Consider the following 23086-nt stretch of genomic DNA (forward strand, 5'->3'; position numbering starts at 1 on the left):
TTGAAAACCCTTTGTACTGTATTTCAGGCATCACTGCACTGTTACAATAATGATAATGCCCACATTCTCCGGTGTAAAATTGTTTTGGAACGTTTTTTTCCATTGAAGAAAGCATTCTTTTATCATATGTAAAGCAATTTAAATCTGTTTGATGGCATCGAATATATTCTTCAATGGCAACTGCATGATGTCATACAATAAAAGATTCTGTTACTGCTGACGATATGAAGCGCAACCAGACCTTTTATGTCGATGAAACCAAACCTCCACATGCATTGTGTTGTGGTATGTATAAAGGCAAAATCATGGAGACGTTTGTACACTAATATTCACATTAATATTGGAGAAACCTTGGAGATCCCACTTTTCAGACTGGGGATCCTATAGTAGCGTTTTAATTAAACTGTAATTTATTGTATGTTCAACCATGACCTTTTTAAGGGGCTCTGATTATGGATGGATGAATGATTCACCGCTCTGCATGATTTACATTTTGCATCATCGCAAATTACACTATTATTCATAAAGGTTTGTGATTTACTTTTTCTGAGCTATGTATCTTAAAAATCAGCTGTCACATTAAAAATACTGGGTTCTATGTTTTGCACTGTAGGTAGGAAGGTTGTGTGATGAATCAATGATAATATTAATGAGAGTATAATTGTCGCTTATTTCGCATTTTTTTTTTCATCGGATACTAAAAAGGGGTTCACACTGGTTCCTCCTTTACCTACTGATGATGCATAAGCAAAAGGGACTTCAGTATCAAATATATTGCATTGGATTTACCTATTAGACTCGCAGTGGTGAAATTTACATTTCACAGCAGCAATGTTATGAAAAGAAAAGTAAAGGAAATGGAGGAGTTGAAAAATAAGCAGACATTTAAACAGCTTCTTCCCCCAAGCCATTAACTCTTTGAACACTTTCAACAGTAGCCAAAATGGAACTGTATAGTGCCACTTAGCAGTTTTTTTGACAACGATACTAGTGCAGCGTGTTCTACCGGAAACAAATTCCTTGTGTGTTCTACATACTTGGCAATAAAGATGATTCTGATTCTGATTCTGATAAAAAAAATACAGAGCTGCTGGAAAGGCAGCCACTCTCGCGGCTCTTCTTCTTTTCCTTTCAGCTTTTCCCTTCAGTGGTCGCCACAGCGAATCAGTGTCCTCCATCTAACCCGGTTTTATGCATCCTCTTCTCTCACACCAGCTACCTTCATGTCCTCTTTGACAACATTCATAAACCTCCTCTTTGGTCTTCCTCTCGGTCTCCTGCCTGGCAGTTCAAGGCTCAGCATCCTTCTCCCGATATAGTCACTCTCCTCTGGACATGTCCAAATCATCTCATTCTGGCATCTCTGACTTTCTCTCCAAAGCCTCTAATATGAGTTGTCCCTCTGATATACTCCTTCCTGATCCTATCCAACCTGGTCACTCCCATAGAAAACCTCAACATCTTCAGCTCTGCTACATCCAGCTCTGCTTCATGTGTTTTCTTCAGTGGTACTGTCACCAGTCCAAACATCATGGCTGGTTTCACCACTGTTTTACACACCTTTCCTTTTATCTTAGCTGAAACCCTTCCATCACACACCACACCTGACATTTTTTCTCCAGCCGTTCCAGCCTGCCTGCACACACTTCCTCACCTCTTTTCCACACTCTCCGTTGCTCTGGAAGGCTGACCCCATGTACTTAAAACCCTCCACCTTCTTTATCTCTTCTCCTGTAGCATCACTCTTGTACTTGGATGCTTCTCATTCACATAATAATAATAATAATAATAATAATAATAATAATAATAATAATAATAATAAGAATAATAATTAATAATAATAAAAACAATAATAATACATTTTACTTTGAAACTTCAACAGGCACATTGGATGAATACACAGACACTGTAACATCATGCATCAGTTTCTGTGAGGACATGTGTGTACCAACAAAGTCCTTCCCCTCATTCAACAACAACAAGCCATGGTTCACTCCCAAACTCAGGCAGCTTAGGAAAGAGAAAGAGTCCGCATTTAAAAGTGGCGATCGAGCAGTTTACAAACTCGCCCGAAACAGGCTGACGAAGGAAATTAACATTGCAAAGAAAACAGTTCTCCGCAAACGACTGCATCGGTGTGGAATGGCCTGAAAGCAATAACAAATTATCGTTTACCATGCCCCCAAGCAGTGTACAACAATGGTATGGCTGATGAGTTAAATACATACTTTTGCCGATTTGAAAAAGACACCCCCATTTCCCTGGTCTGCCCACCATTACCAGAAACTACCGTATCTCCGCCCTCTGCCCTACAGATCCACGAACTGGACGTTAAACGGCTCTTCAAGCAGAAGAAGATCAAGAAAGCTGGGGGAACTGACAGAGTGTCCCCCTCCTGCCTGAAAGTCTGCGCTGACCAACTGGCTCCGGTCTTCACACAAATCTTCAACAGATCCCTGGAGCAGTGTGAAGTCCCATCCTGCTTCAAAAGTTCGCAGACGACACCACGGTCATCGGTCTCATCAAAGACGGCGACGAGTCTGCGTACCGACAACAAGTGGAGCAGCTGGAGCTCTGGTGCAGCCGTCACAACCTGGAGCTGAACACGCTCAAGACAGTTGAGATGATCGTGGACTTCAGGAAACATCCATCACCACAGCTACCTCTCACACTATCCAACTGCCTTGTGTCAACCGTTGAGACCTTCAAGTTCCTGGGAATCGCAGTCTCCCAGGACATGAAGTGGGAGTACAACACCAACTCTGTCTTGAGAAAGGCCCAACAGAGAATGTACTTCCTGAGGCTGCTAAAGAAGCATGGCCTACCACAGGCGGTGCTGCAACATTTCTACACGACTGTCATCAAATCCATCCTGTGTTCTTTCATCACCGTTTGGTTCGGGGCCGCCACAAAAATAGACAAAATCCGACTTCAACGGACAGTTAGGACGGCGGAAAAAATCATTGGCACCGCTCTACCCACTCTCGAGGACTTGCACACTGCAAGAATCCAAACTAGGGCGCGGAAAATCTTACTGGACCCTCCGCACCCTGCCCACCACCTTTTCCAGCTACTCCCCTCAGGCAGGCGCTACCGATCCATGCGCACCAAATCCAGCAGACATTTAAACAGCTTCTTCCCCCAAGCCATTAACTCTTTGAACTCTTTGAACTCTTTCAACAGTAGCCAAAATGGAACTGTATAGTGCCACTTAGAAGTTTTTTTGACAACGATACCAGTGCAGCGTGTTCTACCGGAAACAAATTCCTTGTGTGTTCTACATACTTGGCAATAAAGATGATTCTGATAATAATAATAATAATAATAATAATAATAATAATACATTTTACTGATAAATACCTTTGAAAATACTCAAGGACATGTCACAATGGAAAACAGTGATAACATCACAGACAAAATTATAAATAATAATACAAAAGAATAATTAAAAAAGTCTATACGATTGTAAATTGGTGTGGTTTGAGATGGGATTTGAATGTGGATGGAGAATCAATGTTTTGGATGTTGGGTAGAAGTGAGTTGTTGAGTTCCCCATCGTGCCGATAAGATCAGGGGGACACAGAGGTGGAGGGAGGTTGTCCGAGTCAACAAGGGAGAACAGAAATTTAAAAAAGGTCAGACAGATTATTTGTGTGTTGACGTTGCGCTAGGCTGTTTTAGATTCGCTTGCAGAAAGCACACAATGTTAAGAATGAAGTCATTGACGAAACACACGTTTTGGGTCAAATCTGCATACGCATGTTCTGCGCTCGAATTGTTGCGTAGGAGATAATCAAGGGCAATTGAAAACAAAACCTGCCCGAAACCTCTCAGAAGAGTGTTCACAATCATACCAGTGATACACTAAATACCATTAACTTGAATAATTAATTGAAAAAAAGTTTTAACTCATTCCCTGCCATTCCCGAATTTAGTCGGGTTGTTTTTTTCTTGTGGAGAGGGGGAGGGGGATAGAGTGCTGGTCAGACCTCTAGCAATATTTTACCTCCCACAAGGGGGCAGCATATGCTTTTTGTACAGCCGTCCCCATGTAAAGGTCAGATAACTCCAGACCCATATAATTTAGCAATTAACACTTTTTTTCTGATAAAAGAAGAGACTAAGGTTTCTTACACTTACACATTGAATGTTTATGTACTCAAACTGAATTCTTCGGGTCCTGCCATTTGAGTGAAAATGACAAAAACCCTAGCACTGGAGTGGACACATTTTTGTACGTAGTCTGACAGTGAATGAGTGAATTTAATCATGAGTTTATATTTCCGTGCTGAAAAAAGGACACTGTGATCCTCTCCTCTTTCATCTATAACTGTCATGATCTGGTTGGCGACCAACGGGTGGCGCTGTCGGCCCCGCCTGCACCTGCACAGGTGCTGTCGTCCCGATCAGTGGCAGCCTGCCATGTTCGTATTGGCGACCAACGGGTAGCGCTGTCAGCGCTGCCTGCAGCCTCGCAGGTGCTGGTCGTTACAATCAGTGGCAGTCAAAAGGACTCCCGGCACGACCATTCGTTGTCGGGTCATTGTATGCATTGTGTATGCAATTGTATGTATTGTGCATTGTGTATGCGTTTTATGCTGTGCATGTGTTTGTTTCACCTTTGCGGACTTTTACTCTTGGTTTTCTTTTGATACTTTGTATTTTTTTCTGTTCAGATGATTTTGATGTTTTAGATTTTGTTCCTGCTGACTTTATTTTAATACAATTTGTCAAACACAACCTCCCGCTCCCTCCTGCCTGCTTTTTGGGATCCGCAAACGCCATCACCACCTTGCGAACCGTGACAATAACTGCTTCATACAACAAAGAAGGTAAAAAAGGTTTGTTGTGTCATATTATTTTGTTATTTGACTTCAAGATGGTGCCGCGAGACTGGCTGTCTTTACAGCAGGTCCTATAGTTTGATTTTATACAGTGAGACCTCAACTTACGAACTTATTTGCTTCCCAGACAGTGTGTAAGGTGAAAAGTGTGTATCTCAAAAAAAAATTCCCATAGGTAACCATTAAAATGGGAATAATCCGTTCCCGGGTTTCCATAAAATATACAGTAAAGTCTCGTTATATCGATATCGGATATATCGATAGTCCCGGTTATATCGATACTATTTCTATGCACGCACGGAGAAAATTACATGCAAACAGGGTCGGATATATCGATAGTCCCGGTTATATCGATATTTTTTCGGACTCCCTTGAATATCGATATAACGAGACTTTACTGTACTTTTAAACTAAATAAGCCTTAAAACGGCGGCCCGGTAGTCGAGTGGTTAGCACAACGGCTTCACAGTGCAGAGGTCGCCGGTTCGCGTCCCGGTCCGGCCTCCCTGTGTGGAGTTTGCATGTTCTCCCCGGAATCGCGTGGGTTTTCTCCGGGTCCTCCGGTTTCCTCCCACACTCCAAAAACATGCATGGCAGGCAGATTGACCACTCCAAATTGTCCCTAGGTGTGAGTGTGAGAGTGACTGTTGTATGTCTTTGTGTGCCCTGCGATTGGCTGGCAACCAGGGTGTCCCCCGCCTCGTGCCCGAAGACAGCTGAGATAGGCTCCAGCAACCCCCGCGACCCTAATGAGGAATAAGCGGTACGGAAAATGAGATGAGATGAGATGAGAAGCCTTAAAACTACACATAACATACCTTATTCTATGTATAATAAATGTGATATTGTATTGTAATGAAAGAAATACACGGCATTGTATCATAAAGTCACTTTATTTACATTTATGGCTTGATGGAATGGCGTTGGAGGTCGAAGGTCAAAGGGAATTGTTGTTTGGAAAGAGGCGCATTACATGAGGACTGTAATTAAAGAAATAAACTGTGCTGTAAAATAAAGTTTTATTTACCTTTTTGATGGTCGTTGATGGCTTATGGAAGGAGAGTCACCTTCCATAAGGACTGTTGGTAACTTAACCTCTGGTGCTGTTCGGTCGTGTGCTTCCGCCGAAGATTACTCCGCCAGCCGTGGTGGGTGTGTATTATGAAAATAAAGCTTATTATAAGGTTTAATTTTCATAAATTTGACGTTTGTAAGACAAAATGTTTGTAAGATAAGGTGTTTGTAAGTTGAGGTCTCACTGTACTTGCTTTTATAACTTTGCTGCTGTGATTGTGAGACCGAGACCCGTCAGCTTAGTTTATTGTATCTTAGTTCAGCTTATTTTATCTGCACTCTGGTTGTTTTTGTCACACAGTATTTTTGCTACCATTTTGTCTCTGTGTCACTTCAGAGAGAACGCTTTTAAATGATTACGAAACAAAAAAAAAACTTCCTGTTGATGCAAGTTGACTACGCATGTCTGGTTTTCTACGTTCTTTTCTGTCGTGCCCTGCAAATTGCTGTCTGACTCTTCTCGCTTTGTCCGACAGCCTGGTGGAGAGAGTGCGGTACTACACCCCGTGGCCCAGCCTCCTCATCACAGCGCTGGTCGCCATCCATCCGCTCCTCCAGTACCACAACAGATGGTGACAACAACATTGCATCAAGCGGGGAGCACAATTACAGACCGCAGCATCCCGCCCAGAGAATACGGACCGTTTGTCAGCATGCTCAGAGGGCAGGACCGCGTGAGGCTTTGACTTCACGCGGCAGGCAGCAGAGGCACCGAGCAGTACGGGCTGCACCACGGCCACCAGAGGAAGCTTCTCGTCCGCCTCCGTCGAGTGGGGAAGATGGCCGCTATGAAAATATTAACCAGCGGAGGGCTCTTCTTGGCGTTCTGCGCCATGGGGCTGCTCGCTATGGCAATTTGCACCGACTACTGGTACGAGACGGACGCGAGGAGGCACCGAGAGAGGTGTAAAAACTACGCCAACAAGCGCAACGACCCAGGCTACATCTACATCTCAAACCACAACCTCCCCCTCCAGATGCCTCCGAAGATGAGGGGAGGCGGCCCGGAGGCTGCTCCTCTCTTCAGAGGGAAGCGACACTTTGTGGCCGCAGCCTCCGCGATGGAGTCCCACTGCAGCCGGCAGTTCAATTCAACCGTCTCTGGCCTTTGGAGGAAATGTCACCGGGAGGGATTCGACCTTGAAACCGAAGACCTTATTTACAAAGGTAAACAAGAGCGGCGTCCCGGCGGGCAGGAGCAGGCCACGATGCTCGGCTAGAAGAGCACATTGAGCGCACTCACACCTATAGCTTGACGGCACAAAAACGGCGTGGCTCTGCAGTCTGCAGGCTATTTTGAAAACCTCATTTGGTTGTCAATTATACTGAATGGGGAACGTCTCATCTTGAGCATCCAGTATGCATGTCTTTGCCAAAAACGTTATTGGCCATCTTGTTTGGATCCCAGCTTAGAAACAACAAAATGTGTTCAATTGAAAGGTGCACTTTTTTTCAGGACCCAAAGGAAAGACAAACAACAACAAATCTTGAGCTTATATGGCCCAGACCAATGTGTTTTTACTGTAACCTGACAATAATCAATCATGATGCAGGTGGCATGCTAAGTGAGCTGTGTCCCGATGTTTGCTAAAGAGTTATCACAAAACATATGGAAACCATTTTAGTAAGACTACCGAACATGGCCAGACATAGTTACGCACCTCTTTACACCTTTTAAAAGAGACTAATACATGTATTTCTTGCCTTTTCTAAAAAAACATTCATCGGATATTGAGCACATATTCATCAAATTACTTTCAGGCTAACCTCGATAACAGAGGTCATCCACATGGTGCCTGCAGGTTCTACAAAACGCTCAATTGTGATGGACACCTTTGTTTCAGAAATATTGTTTCAAATTGGAAATTTCCATCCAATCATTTTTGACCTGCTTATCTTGACAAGGATTTTAGGACATGTCTGACTCAGGACATGCTATCCCAGCTGTCTTCGGGCGATTGGCGAGGTACACCCTGAACTGGTTGCCAGCCTTCACAAGGCACAGATGGACCAACAACGATCTACTCGCTCACACCTAGGGATAATTTAGAGCAGGGGTCCCCAAACTTTTTCCTGTGAGGGCCACATAACTTTACCCTTCTGTGATGGGGGGCCGGTGTCAGTTTGTAACAGAAAAAGTGTGACGATCGTAAGGGAGCTTAAAAAAATAGGTTTTCCAGAAAGCCACACATTCCAGGTTCTTTACAGAAAAAAGTCAGGAAACAAATAACACTATTAATGAAATAAATAATAACTAAATAACCCTCTCTGAGTTCCTCACAGAAAAAAAATCAGTAAATAAATAACACTATTTATGAAATAAATAACTAAATAACTCTCTGTGTTCTTCATAGAAAAAAAAGCCATGGAACATTAACTTTGTGTTGTGCCATGCACAATCTTAACAGATAAAAGTTCAGCTCAGTTGTCAGAGCAGAATCTCTCTGACACATATGAGCAGTCTCTTAACGTTCTTGTGTTCCTTCCTTATAATCCTTTTGGAGGTTCAAAGTTTGTGCTAACTCCACAAATAAAAATGAGCAGTTGCGCTCTGTCTTGCACGTGCGTGCTCTCATCCAGTGCTAATGAAAAAAAAAATCAAATTCTTTTGTCTTCTGCTGCAGCTGGGCATATACATTCATCCCGATTTCTTAACCGCGTCTGGTGATTGTACTCGCCGACAAACCTACGGCATTATATGCATCCTTCTTCTCGGGACACAACTCCTCCGCGACAGCATCCATACATTTCTTAACAAACTCTCCGTCCGTGAAAGGCTTACCGCTGCCGTTTAGCAAACCGAAAGCTGGCCCCAACGGATGCCTTCTTCAGCTGAGCTTTGCGTTCAAATGTATTCTGCTGAGACATAATAATAATATAGTCCACTTTTCGCTTTGAGAGTTTGTCTCCTTATATTTGGCCTTGCAGGCTATCGTACTTGTCTTTGTGACAGGATTCATAGTGTCGGCGAAGATTGTATTCTTTGAATACCGCCACCGCCTGTTGACAGCTGAGACAAACAGCCTTTTCTTTGCATTGAACATAAAAATAATCATTTGTCCACTGCAGGTTAAATACCCTGCATTCTGAATCAATTTTTCTCTTACCTAACCTTTTCGCCATTATTCCGTTCACTCTTTGAGAGGAAGGTTTACAAGAGAAAACAGGTCTGAGACCAAATAGAGCGCCAAACTGAGCGCACCTGAATATACCACCAGACTCCCCTCCACTTCCTCATACGTCACTTTCTTGTGTCGCGTCGCATTGTGACCGACTCCTTTAGCGTTCTTTTGTGAGCAGGCGTATTTTGTATTGTTCAATCACGATTATAAGCAACATACATTGATTAAAATAGGACCAGATAATGATCGAAAACCGACCTTTGACTTGTAAAAGGATTTTTTATTTTTCTGGAGGCCAAATAGGAAAAAAATCTGATAGCATCTCTGGTATTGTTCAGGGGGCCGGGCCAAATGTGCTGATGGGTCGCATACGGCCCGTGGGCCGTGCTTTTGTGACCGCTGATTTAGAGGGTTGCAATCACCTTCCACCCATGTTTTTTTTTGAATGTGGGAGGAAACCGGAGGACCCAGAGAAAACCCACGTGGGCCCGGGGAGAATATGCAAACTCCACCAGGATTTGAACTCACAACCTCTGCACGGTTAGGTTGACACGCAAACCCAAGGGCAATTTTCAAGAAATGCACATTGTTGCATATATTGATATTTATCTGTTTTCCAATTGTAATGAGGAATCAAACTGTTATCCCATCGCATTCATCAATACCCGAGAAGTAGCCGTCAGTTTCACAAATGTTGATGACGCCTCCTTTGATGGCATGCAAATCATCAACACACATTTTATACCTGTTAACTAATTAATCAATGCTTTTTCTAGAATCGGATCTTTTCATCATCTAACAATGCATTAGCAGCCCCAATACCTTTTAACAGGAAATTTTGATGAGGGATGTTACAATGTATTTGGTTGGAAATTCAGTTATTATATTTACATAACTTTCCCCATTCGTGGATGTTATAAAAGCTATTTTCGCCTTACATGACAATACAAACATCAATGGATGACAGTAATATACTTTGCTAGTCCATTTCTCAAACCACACCTTGCTGTGTCAAGTCAAAAGTCAATGGCACACAAAGACATAGTTGAACAAGACAATGGCAAAGCTGTTTTTTCGACTCACATGACTCATACAGGCTAAAAGTTCTTATGTCAAAGTAAGTCACTTAGCATGATCAAGTAATCTTTTGTTGCACCCATTATTTTTACTTGGATGAATACCAGAATTATACACAGATGCAAATGTGGAATTTGGACATAATGACTAATCATTATTGGGTGACATGAAATTTTAATATATCTTCCCTCAAGCGCAAGATTGTTGAAGTTCAAAGAACAAGATTCTCAGAGGCTTTGTGGTCATAGGGTTGCTATGCCAACGCATTATACAACACTTCTTACTGCTTCTGAAAATAATAAAAAACACAATAAGCGGTATGGAAAATGAGATGAGATGAGACAACTGTAACATTTGAGAGGGGGACTCGGGGAGAAATGAGGCACGTTGTCTGTGGAACTAATGCAATGTCAAAGAAAAGTGTGTTGACTGGAGTGCTCATTGCAAATGGTACTTTCTGATAGCTTTAGAATTTGATATTGTGACAGTTTGATGTTTCTGAAACACTCACAAGGTTGATAATAGTTGATAATAATAGTTGATAATAATATATTTTTGAAGATGGTGTTTCTTCAGTCGCGACCAAGCAGGCTAACATATGGAGATTTGTTTTCAATTATTTTTTGGCCAAGCGCTGATACCGTCTTCTCTCACCAAACCGTTGGAGTACACCTACGCTGTTTTTCAGAACAATGCTGACTAGTGACCATATTTAATTAGATTACATTAGATTATATTAATTTAAATGAGCCTTTATTTGTCTCAGAGTGGAGACATTTACATTTCACAGCAGCAAAAACAAAATACAGGAGCTGCTGTAAAGGAAGCCACTCTCGCAGCACCATCTTGAAGTAAAAAACAAACAAACAAAATAAGAAATACTGTGACACAACACAAAAGACACAGACAATCAATCAATCTTAAATACTTTCTGCACCATCTTTGTTGCATTTGTTTGTTTAATATTTGATTTGTGTAGTTTGTATGTTCTCTCCATGCCTGCGTGGGTTTTCTCTGGGTACTCGGAATTCCTTCCGCGTTCTAAAAACATGCATGGCCGGTTAATTAAACACTTGAAGTTGTCCCGAGGTTCAAGTCTGACTGTGAATATGTGTTTGTCGAGCCGCACTCGCGCTCACACCGAGGGACAATTTGGAGTGTTCAATCAGCCTGCCATGCATGCATTTGGAATGTGGGAGGAAACTGGAGCACCACAGGAAAACCCACACAAGCCCAAGGAAAACAGGTAAACTCTACATAGAGAGGCTGGAGAGTCGGGATCAAACCCACGACATCTGCACTTGAAGTCCATGCGCTAACCGCTGGAACTCCGGGGTACCGTTTTGAGAACAACAATCTGTAAAATTGGCAAAAGTTGACGGAGAAATGAACTTTTTATTTCAATGAATTCAGGATATATCTATGTGCAATGTTTCACTTTTTCTTTGTGTCACCAGGAATAATTCAAAGATGTACCCCAGTCAAGTATCACTACACGTCCTCCATTCTTCCACGAAATTTACCCGTCAACATCACGAAGACCATACGGCAGGATGAATGGCATGCACTTCGTGAGTAACAATATTTTGTATTCGTTGTACTAAGTTCATCCTGTCTACTTGATATCTAACTTAAAGCAGAATCTTTACTTACAGACAGTGTAGGTGTTCAAATACCTGACATGACATGTATTTGAACACCTACACTGTCTGTAAGTAAAGAATCTGCTTTAAATTAAATATTTTGTATTTTCGATAAAGTAGTTTTCCCTTATGTTTTTTTTTTCATTTCTTGACTTTTGAAATCCACCATTCTGCCTTTTGTCTTTAAGCACATACTACAAAATGTTATGGATGACCCGTGCTTTCCTTTAACGGAAACATAATTCTGTTGTTTCTCTTAATTTATGGAGATATTTTCTGTCTGTCAATGTTATTCCTCATCGACAGCGAAAAAAGAGATGTTTTGTCCAGCCACGTCTATTGTGTCTGCTTTTTTTTTCGGCTTTTCCCTTCAAGGTCGCCACAGCGAATCAGTGTCCTCCCTTCATCTAACCCTGTTTTGTGCATCCTCTTCTCTCAAACCAGCTACCTTCATGTCCTCTTTGACAACATCCATAAACCTCTTCTTAGGCCTTCCTTTTGGTCTCCTGCCTCGCAGTTCAAGGCTCAGAATTCTTCTGGCCAATAAATTCACTTTCTCTCCTCTGGACATGTCCAAACCATCTCAGTCTGGCCTCTCTGACTTTCTCTCCAAAGCCTCTGATATGAGTTGTCCCTCTGATATACTCCTTCCTGACCCTGTCCAACCTGATCACTCCCAAAGAAATCATCAACATCTTCATCTCTGCTACCAACAGCTCTGCTTCCTGCCATGTCTTATGTGTCGGTGGCCATAATGCTGGTCTTTTGTGAAAATTGGGGTAGATTAAGAAAAAAAGGCTGCCACTCCACTGTAATGATAGTTGCTGTTTTGGCAGCTTTTTTTTCAAGACAGATCCAGTTTTGTTTTGTTATGTTTTTTGGTGCAGTGGGTTGGACCACTCCCTCACTATCCCTCAGTAAGTGACAAGAAGCTAAACACAGTTTGATACAGTTTCAGGCGTGTTTTGATTTGTACAATTTGCGCGTTTCATTTTTTTTTCTTTGGTAGTGACCACGTTGGATAGAATCAGGAATGAGTATATTAGAGGGACATATCTCATATTAGATCTAATATGAGATGAATAATTAGAGGCTTTGGAGAAAAAGTCAGAAAGGCCAGACTGAGATGGTTTGGACATGTCCAGAGGAGAGAGAGTGACTATATCAGCAGAAGGATTATGAGCCATGAACTGCACGGCAGAAGACCGAAAGGAATACCTAAAAGGAGGTTTATGGATGTTGTCAAAGAGGATATGTAGGTAGCTGGTGTGAGAGAAGGGGATGCACAAAACCGGACTAGATGGAGGACACTGATTTGCTGTGGCGAATCTTTTTGGCCGTATTATTTACACAGTCTGTCTTGTTTCTTGGACTTTCTTCACATTATTTACACTATTGTTTTGTTTTGATTAGGTTATGTTCATTGAATTGGGCTCAATTCTGAATGTAATTGTTCATATTTTACAAATGCACCAAGTTGGAACATGAAATTTTGACTATTTGCAGCTTTCCGAACCGAATCAAAAATGAAATAAAGAGAATTGTGAATCAAATTGGGCCCTTGTAGATTCAGCCCTGACATTTACACACATTAAATTCACATCAATCAAACAAAATACCATTGTTTCTTTGTCCTTACAATGTCGGAGTGATCATAATTTTTTGACCCGAAAAAAGAAACTATGAGCACAGGAGTTCTGCTACTCATTCACTGATTCAACTCAATACAGTAAAGTCTCGTTATATCGATATCGGATATATCGATAGTCCCGGTTATATCGATACTATTTCTATGCACGCAAGGAGAAAATTACACGCGTGCAGGGTCGGATATATCGATAGTCCCGGTTATATCGATATTTTTCGGACTCCCGAGAATGTCGATATAACGAGACTTTACTGTACATTGTCTTCACATCACTTGAGGCCAACTCAAAAGGACAGAGTAAAAGTTGCCATGCGAATACCTCTATAAACATCCATGCGGAGCCAAAAGTCAAAAATTAAAACATTTTGAAAAAGATGTTCATATCTCACCCGATGTTCATATCTCACCCAATAACACCCGTAGTCTACTGAGTTGAACACATGCTCACACGCGACTCTCTTTGGAAGGCCCCCCTAAAAAAAGGTGATTTCTATTTTTTCAGGGGGGGGGGGGGTGAATAAAACATTTAAGTAACACACTTTGTGTTGATCTGTAGCAAAAATGTCCTTACATGACCTGATATGACAATAATTGTAGTGATGACTGTTTTTCACATGAATCAGTCTCTAACCTTGTCATCTCTTATTGCAGATCTAAGAAGAATGACGGCCGGCTTTGTTGGTATGGCCGTCGCCATCATATTTTTTGGCTGGATAATTGGAGTCCTGGGTTGCTGCCAACAGCATGACCTCATGCAATATGTAGCTGGGCTACTCTTTCTCATGGGAGGTAATTTACATTTACACAACAGGTACATTTGCGCACTATTAACGGTACACAAACACACCGACCAGCCACAACACTTTGGCCACTTTCTTTGTGTCATATTATCCAATGGGGGGCTGTATAAAACAAGCTGCTTTTACAAAGATGCTAATTTACACATTTAATTGACACCGCCAGTGAAATATATCTACCTAGATTTGTTTTCAACTATTGTAACATGCAATTGAACTGTATTTTACAAAAAAGCTCTCTCCTTTCTCCGCTTTTCAATAACTAATTTACATGACCAAAATATTATACTAATCTCTCACATGATACTGTATAGCTGAACAATGTCATTGTATGTAGTACATCGGGAGTATATACGCACAGAAAAAATAAGTGAGTGAGCTGATGGGCGGATGATGATTGGATGGCCAATCTTGGCATTTTGTTGAAACCATGGTGGAGCAACATCATTTCTTGGCTAAGCTGCTGGAACAAATGTGTTCCGACTTTTTGAACGTTTTTTAATGGCAAATAATGTTTGTCTACGAAATAATGGCCTTGTTAAGCTTCAACTTCCAACTACACAATGAGTAAAATTATGAATTTCAATTGTCGATGTTTACTCTGCATGAGCCACTTTTTCAGCAACTATTCAAAAATGATAAAAAGTTGAATGTAATGTTGGTGAGAGTTTCTTAAAAGGGGCAGCTACCCCATAGCGACATTACAGAACGCAACTTTGGGGGCATTTTATCCACTTTATCCTCCCAATGGTCACTGGGTGTCTTTGGGCAGCAGGCGGGGATCACCCTGAACTGGTTGCCATCCAATCACAGGGCACTCTCAGACAAGTGCCCCTTCACACTCACAATCACACCGAGGACCAATTTGCAGTTTTCCATTAGTCTTCAGTGCATTTTTGGTGAGTAGGACTAAACCCTAGGACCCAGAGAACACTCACGCAACCACTCCAAGACCATGCAAAGTCCACACAGGAAGGCCGTAACGAACCCTGCACCTCTGCTCTGTCAGGTTGACGTGCTGACCGATCAACCACCGGTTGACACGTACTTTAAGTATACTTTTAAAATCTGATATTTTTATATAAGTAGACTGTATAGACGAAAAAAACTTTGCTTCTTCTAAAAAGCATAAAGACACGAATACTGTAGTATACTTTTTAAACTTTGTTCTGGTTCAATATGAGAAAGTACTGTTTATGCACCTTTACTCGAGTAAATGTGATAAATGCTACTTGATATATATAAACTGTGATTCACAAGGGAATTCCCAAAACACCTGTTAATAAAGTGGCAAAAAACACTAATCTCATGACATTCACATTCATGTGGTCAGTTTGACGTGATCGCTGTCTTTGTGTTTTTCAAAGCCCCCAAAACTTTAACACATCTGGCTTCAAGCTGGTTGGCACTGATTTATCGCTTCCACTATGTTGTTTTGATTGGTAACACTTGTGTCCTGACCAAATCTCATGTGATGAATTGATGGGAACAACACAGGCTAGCTTTAAAAAAGATCAATTGATACTTTTCTCAAACATTATGGGGCAATGAAAAGGAAAACATTTGCTTTTTCTGAGTCAAATTCAGCTCTCATTGTTAGCAGAACAATTTGTATGATGCAACATCAACCATAATTGTTTCCGTGAGCACATTTCGAACTTCCATAAACCGAGATGTCCACTGTAATGAACGGAAATGCAGTGAATCAATTTCCATTAATCCACTTATGCTATCACCAGCAGGGCTTTTTCTCTGTCTAATAAAAATCAAAACACCAACAACATATATGTCCTTGTAAAGGTATGTGAGAACAGAAGAAACAACCCAGACATAATCTGGTTATAAGGGGCAAGAAGACAAGCACAGATCTTCTACTCTTATTTTGAAAATTGCTTCCAATAACACTCCCTGAGGATGTTTCCCTTTTCTTAGGAGCCATTCTGGCTGTTTATCACTTTAATTACGTGTTTGTCAAAAGTCCAACGTGTCTGTCAACAACTGATCTGCTACAGCATTTATTCAAGGCCACCAGTTTTGACATTGGTGATTGGCTGAATTTTGCAGACATTGGTGGAATTTGGTGCTTGGATGTCTATATGGCGTGACAAGACTGACATTAACATCCTCCCATCCATCCATTTTGAACAACGCTTATCCTGCACATGGTTGAGGTGCTGAGATTAACAGTTTGTTGTATGATTTTGTTACTTTTCCTACAATGTAAATTGTGTTTGCATTTTTTGAAACGAGCTTCAAATGCTAGGATGGTTTGTCACCTTATCAATCACGTGTGTTAGGGAAGGGAGCGATCTAGAATAGGATATGGCTCACACAGAACTGGTGTACCCTATGGCCAGAGTTGCTTATTTCTGAACTGGCCAGTATAACTATGTTATAATATAAACAAACAATAGCATAGTATTTGCTTCGATCCATCCATCCCATTAATATAGTCATTTTTCAAGGAAAGTGTTGTTCGTCACCCGAAGAATAAAGAAAACCTGGTACTCGTATGTTCACAGCATAAAACTGTGCATTGCTGTTAGCAGTGTCTGAAATTCATGACAAAAAGTTAGCAGACACGCGGGCAGACAACTCTGAAAAGTTGCCTGCCCGGCCATAAAGTTGCCTGCCCCATTTTTCACAACTTGAAACACAGTAAGACAACTAATCAGCAAAAAATAAAAATAAAAACCATTGTTGCGAAGTAAAAAGGTTTTTTTTAAATAAAGGAAGTGCCTACCACAAATGCTCCTTGCTTAATTTATTTTAAATATCCCTTGCTGCAGATTTTGCTCCAGTTGTCATTTGTCGTCATGTTGCACAATGCAACGTTTGCGTTGCATTGTCTGCTCAACACCACATGGAGTCCTCTATCTAAGGTGCTTTCAAAACTCTCAAGTACACTTTTCAGTCACGGTGTAGTCAAACGCACCGGCACAAAACAGGCTTTTTGGCTACGAGTATGCCAATTGTTATTTGCATACTCGGCACCGGCAGCCAATCAGAAGCCTGTTTCGTGCCGGTGCGTTTGATTTGAAAAAAATGTTTTTTTTTTCTTGAAGAAGTTGTCAGCCACCCGGGCCGAGATGTTTTGAAAGTTGTACGCCCGACGTAAAAGTTGTACGCCCCGGGCCACTGGGCTATTTCAAACACTGCTGTTAGAGGTGTATCTAACTATCTTGGCTCAGGAGGTAGAACGTCTGCTCCAGTAACCGTGTCTCCTGTTTGAATAGGGTTATGTCCGATTCATGTGCTGTTGTGAAATGAATTGCATTTACGCATTCTAATATAACTCGTTTACCGTGAAAGCATCGCAGTAGTCAAGTGGTTCGCTTTACAGTGCAGCGGTTGTGAGTTCAAATCCCGCTCCGTGTGGAGTTTCTATTTTCTCCCGGGACCTATATGTGTTTTCTCCCTCATTCCAAAAACATGCATGGCAGTCTGATTTGAACACTGCAAAAGTGTGTGGGTGTGAACACGGATGGTTCGTCTGTGTTGTCTCACATTCGTACAGGAGTGGTCCATCGAGGAAAAGGTTTCTTCAGCCATCAGCTGCACTTCTGTGAAGGTATCGGACATTTCGCTCCTCATCCGAAGAGCATTGTCAGTGTACTAATGTTGTGTTGGTCACCCTGGCCCTATATCCCGAATGGACAGAGGTGGCCGTGCCAGACCTCTGCTCTTCTGATAGGTCCATTTATCCACATTGCAGGGACAATGCTAGTGGGCCTCAATCTGCAGTACATCTGCACCTTGTCACATCTCGTCGCCGTCCTGGGCGCGCCCCGCCCCTCCTGTCACCTCCTCCGCTGCTCCTGGGAGACGGCCCCTCCCATCATCACGCACCTGGGTCCCCACAGCTGATTGTCATTCCCTTGATTGTGCCTTCTGACTATATCTACCGATCGCGCCATTCAGGCGCCGTCGGAGTATTCTGAAAGCCACCCTGTTACTTCCGTGCCGTCAGATCAGCTGTCACCGATCTCCCTCAGTCACCTCATCCTGCTGTCCTTTTTTCATGCGTGCCTCAGTAAAGACTTTTGTATACGAGTATCTGTCTCGCCGTGTATTTTGGATCCACACTCCCCGCTTTCCTTTCGTCACTCGAGCCCAGCCCTCGAGCCTCAAGTGACGTTACACACCTAAAAGCTAGCGATCACTCATTTGATGACAGTGAGGTTAAAGTCTTAGCAAAAGAAAATCGATAGTTTGAAACGGGAGTAAAAGAAGCAATTTATATAAAAGAGCAAAACCCTTCACTAAATCGTCATGTGGTTTAAGGTTTAATTTAGACCGTGCTTACAACAGACTTCTTAGGCCGATACCACGTAGGCTTAGTCATGCTAATGAGGTGAAACCAGTGCCGGGATAGAACAATAGAGGTAATCAGATTGGCTTTAGGGAGTGATCCACTGCTCCCCCAACCTTAGAACCGGGACCTATCAGAGCAGGGAATGGGCACAGTAACCTATCAGAGCAGAGGTCTGGCACGGCCACCGCTGTCCATTCAGGATACAGGATATAGGGCCAAGGTTAGCAGCACAACTTTAGTTCGCTGACAAAGCTCTTCGGATGAGGAGCGTAACGTCAGACACCCTCAAAGAAGTACAGATGATAGCTGAAGAAACCTTTTCCTCAACACAAATGGTTATTCGTTTCTGTGTGCCCTGCGATTGGCTGCCAACCAGTTCAGGGTGTCCCCCACCCATTTCTCGAAGACAGCTGGGATAGGCTCCAGCATCCTCGCAATCCTAGTCAGTATAATGCGGTTCCGAAAATGAATGAAGTTTCCTGTCAGTCTCCAGAGAAAATGTTTACAGTTGTAATGATAATGAGCAAATCGTATTTGCATGTTCAACTAGTGATGCCTGGCTATAGACTAAAGGAGCATGCGCGCTGCTGTAAGTCAGTCTGATGAGAGCCACACATGTCAATTGCCTTCTCCCTCCAATCAACACAGCCGTCCTAATAAAGAACCTCAACTCTATCCAGAAGTTGTATCATTTACCGAACCCGCTTACACAAAGCAACACAACAGTCAATTTTAAAATCAATTTCAAGGCCACTGGTAGCCGCAGCCAGCGAATCTGTACAAAAAAACTCTCACTGAAACATTGTTTGAGACAGACACCAAAGCTTTGATGAAGAAATTCAAAACCCAAGTGTGCATTGCATGAACCACTCGGTGCACTACCAAGTACACCAAACTGCTCAATAATGCAAAAGGCTAATAGTAATGTTAGTAAATTCTGACTTCATGTCATCCTGCACGTTCCAATAAAACCACCAAACTGCAAATATCAATAAATGAAATACTCAGCCTTTGAAAAGGCCAGTCTGGGAAGGAGAAGAAAGAGTTTGCGCTCTACCGGTATTGAAGATGTTTTTTGTTCCATCCCATCAACTGTGAATCAAACAAGACCGTTTTGGAGAAGTAGAAAAATGTACGTTCTTCGTGTGTGCACTGACTGAGTGTGTGTGTGTCTCCACAGGAACCTGCTGCATCATCTCCTTGTGCACATGCGTGGCCGGAATCAACTTTGAGTTATCCCGCTACCCTCGCAACATGTACGGCCTTCCGGAGGACATTAGCCATGGTTATGGCTGGTCCATGTTTTGTGCCTGGGGCGGCCTCGGCCTTACTCTGCTGGCCGGGTTTCTCTGCACTTTGGCCCCCTCCCTCAGTACGCCATCTCGCACGGCGACCCAGAAGCCCAGGCACGAGAATGGAACCGTGTGACAGGGCACAAACTATTCCTTTCAAAACATGGATATGAACATCTACAACCCTTTTGGTCTCATCACCGTCTCACCGCGCACTCAACATCGCCGTCTCTCTCAGTGTTCATTGAGCCTGAGTTGTGATCACACACTTTCTGGAACGACGAACCCACAAACTTCAAAAACAAGGACCTCCACGGGGACACCCAGAGTGCAACCTAACATCTATGGCTATCATAGCACGCGTTTTTTTGATGTTGTCTCTTTGGACATGCCAACTCTATGGCAATCTGAAGATGACTGTTTAACAATGGTGCTCTCTCCTTAATCCATTTGCGACATGTACACACACTCATCCGGGTGCCCGCCGGCCCATACAGAAAGTCCAGCTTTTCCACACGCTCATTTTCTGCTGATGAATAATGGAAGAAATTATCCAAACAGAACAAATCACATCAAATGAAGCCAGAACATCTCGTCAGCCTTGCTCTTTTCAATTGAATGTGGTGTACCATTTGCAATGGGATAGGGGGGAAGAAAGACAATCTGTCAAAGAATGCCTATAGCTGATCGTTGGTGTATACTATAGCACATTGATATTAAACGTTGGATCGTAGACCCTGTCAGATGTCTGCGTTTTCGGCCCAGTGAATCAAGTGATGTGGGAAGAAACAAAAACAAACAAACAAACATAAAACTTAAATTAGCATCAAAAAGCAAATCATTTAGATAATCTCTGAAACTATTTGTGTACGTGTTTGTGCGCAATTGCATTTCTCCGTAGACTAAGATACAATGTTTATGTCAAGTAGATTTTCAATAAGGTTGTTTCTATCTGTGTGTGTTGAAACAATGATGCCTGACAGTTACGGAAGTGCAGGCTCAGCGGGATTGTTTTCAGGATTTGTGATTTAGGGATGAGTCCATTTTAGGATTTAGCAACATGAAGTTTTTGTGAGTGAGGAGGAACTGAAATGCATAACTGCTGAGCTTGACAGAGCACAAATAAGTAAACCGACTGCCGAGTGAAATTCAGACGCTGCGTTGTTTCCACTCACAATTTAAAGTACTGTTTTGAGGATGAGAAAACAAGCGCTGGAAAGTTTTAGTGTTACCACAAAAAAAAACATGATGCTTTGCAGCTGAAATGGTGAAATGGAACGAGCGGCATTTTTTTGTATATGTACTAAAATACTTTTCAACGTGTTGTGGCACATTGGAGTTGTTGCACCACTTTATTCAAACACAATTCCGTTGTTTAAATAAAATTAAATTATTTTGATTAGATGTAGAGCTGCAACCTCCCCAAGATTATCAAAAGACCATTCCTGTGGCATTGAACAAATACATTCCACTGCCACATCCAAGGATTCAGCTCGGAAACCAACCATCACTCCTCCGCCGTCCTGGTCAATCGGCCCCAGTTAAAGACGTGAACCCCGACCCTCCACGATCCACAACTCTCGCTGGTGCCGCAATAGGGAAACACCCAGTGCGGGCCCCGGAAGGGCCCTCACCTAATTATTGCTTAAAGAGGGTTGTAGGTCGGCTACTTCCACGGTCCTCAGTTCCGGTGGGGTCAGCGCTAGGTGTTTTCAGGGCTGGGAAGGGATGGGGGTACTCATTATTATTTAGCTATTTAACATAAATTTCAAACTGAATTCAGCACTTTATTGATATTCGAACGTGAACCAACTCAGTCAAGTCGTCTGTGTAAGCTCTCAGTCGTACAGGAGTGGTCCATCGATGAAAAGGTTTCTTCAGCCGTCATCTGTACTTCTTTGAAGGTGTCGGACGTTTCGCTTCTTATCCAAGAAAATTCGTCAGCAAACTAAAGTCTTACTGGTAGATTAGGCCCTATATATATATATATATATATATATATATATATATATATATATATATATATATATATATATATATATATATATATATATATATATATATATATATATATATTTCGTCAGTCTATTTCCCTGCAGGTGCTTTGTGGTGACTGAAAAGACAACCTTTGTATATATATATATATATATATATATATATATATATATATATATATATATATATATATATATATATATATATATATATATATATATATATATATATATATATATATATCCCTACTGTCCAGACGTGGCGGTGCCGGTCTCTGCTATGATAGGTCCCTGCTCTCAGGTTGGGGGGAGCAGAGGACTAATTTGTGCAGCTCCGCAGCTTCTGACTAACGACTGGCCTGATTGCCCCACTTGCTCCGGTATCACCTCATCAGTATTACTAATCCTATGTTGCCTAACCAGGCTGTTGTACGAACGATCCAAATTGAACCTCACTCCACCAAATTTGGATCGTGAAGAAGTACAGATGACGGCTGAAGAAACCTTTTCATCGAACTCAGTCAAGTCAATAATTCAAGCTAAAATCACCAAACCACAATAACACACAAAAACAGATTTCTCTATTGAGGAATGCAAGTGCATCTAAATTATTCTCAAAATCATTTGAAGCCGTTATTAAAAAATTGTACTTCATTTTTCATTCTTTTTTTTTAAATCAAACTTTTAATTCCTTGATAGCACAAGATGTGTATTTCAGCTTTTAAAAAAAGCCCCATGCATTGCTGCAATGGCTTCCAATTTAAACCATTACAGCATTAAACATTAAAAAAAAGTAAATAATGCTGTTAATTTAGTCATAACCCTATGTGGCGGCCTATTTTTTAGAAGAAGATTTGTACATAACGTACAGCATACAGACAAGGTATAAATGTGTGCCTACTTGATGACTGAAAAAGGGTGACCCAAACAAAAGTAATCTGCAGCCAATATTTGCGAACATTTGTTTGAAGGTAAAACACACAAAACCAAGAATTATTTTATGAAATGTTTTCTTGTACAAAATAATTTGTATCACACAGGAACATCGTGCTAAAGGTCGAATAGCAGGGAAAAAAAACTGTTGACTTGAGTTGGAAGGATCCTTCGTAGCTTATTTCGTGTTGGATTGTCATTTAAAAGAAAAGATTCTGGTCATCGAAACAAGCTTAGTGAGAGGAGTCACATGGGGTGTTATCATGGATGTCTGTTAACTTTCTTGAGGGACAAAACGGTATTACGATGTGTGTTGACAACACTGTATGTGATGTTAAAGTCCTTTT

The 23086-nt window shown here is 41.8% G+C and overlaps 1 protein-coding gene across 2 annotated transcripts; it reads left to right on the forward strand.

Moving 5' to 3' along the window:
• The first annotated feature begins 6319 nt into the window (after positions 1-6319).
• Positions 6320-21797, forward strand: tmem276b (transmembrane protein 276b). 2 transcript variants are annotated; one of them, XM_088993227.1, is made up of 4 exons: positions 6320-7085; positions 11575-11688; positions 14060-14219; positions 19701-19890. In XM_088993227.1, the coding sequence occupies exons 1-4, from the start codon at positions 6698-6700 to the stop codon at positions 19750-19752; spliced, it is 714 nt and encodes a 237-aa protein (XP_088849353.1). In that variant the 5' UTR covers positions 6320-6697; the 3' UTR covers positions 19753-19890. The 2 variants fall into 2 exon arrangements, with proteins under 2 accessions (XP_088849353.1, XP_088849352.1); XM_088993226.1 differs by having other exon boundaries at positions 6328-7085; positions 14060-14197; positions 19701-21797.
• Positions 21798-23086: the final 1289 nt, after the last annotated feature.

Source organism: Hippocampus bargibanti, linkage group LG03 (genome assembly GCF_051943395.1).
Source record: "Hippocampus bargibanti isolate YZ-2025 linkage group LG03, ASM5194339v1, whole genome shotgun sequence".
Classification (NCBI taxonomy): Eukaryota; Metazoa; Chordata; class Actinopteri; order Syngnathiformes; family Syngnathidae; genus Hippocampus; species Hippocampus bargibanti.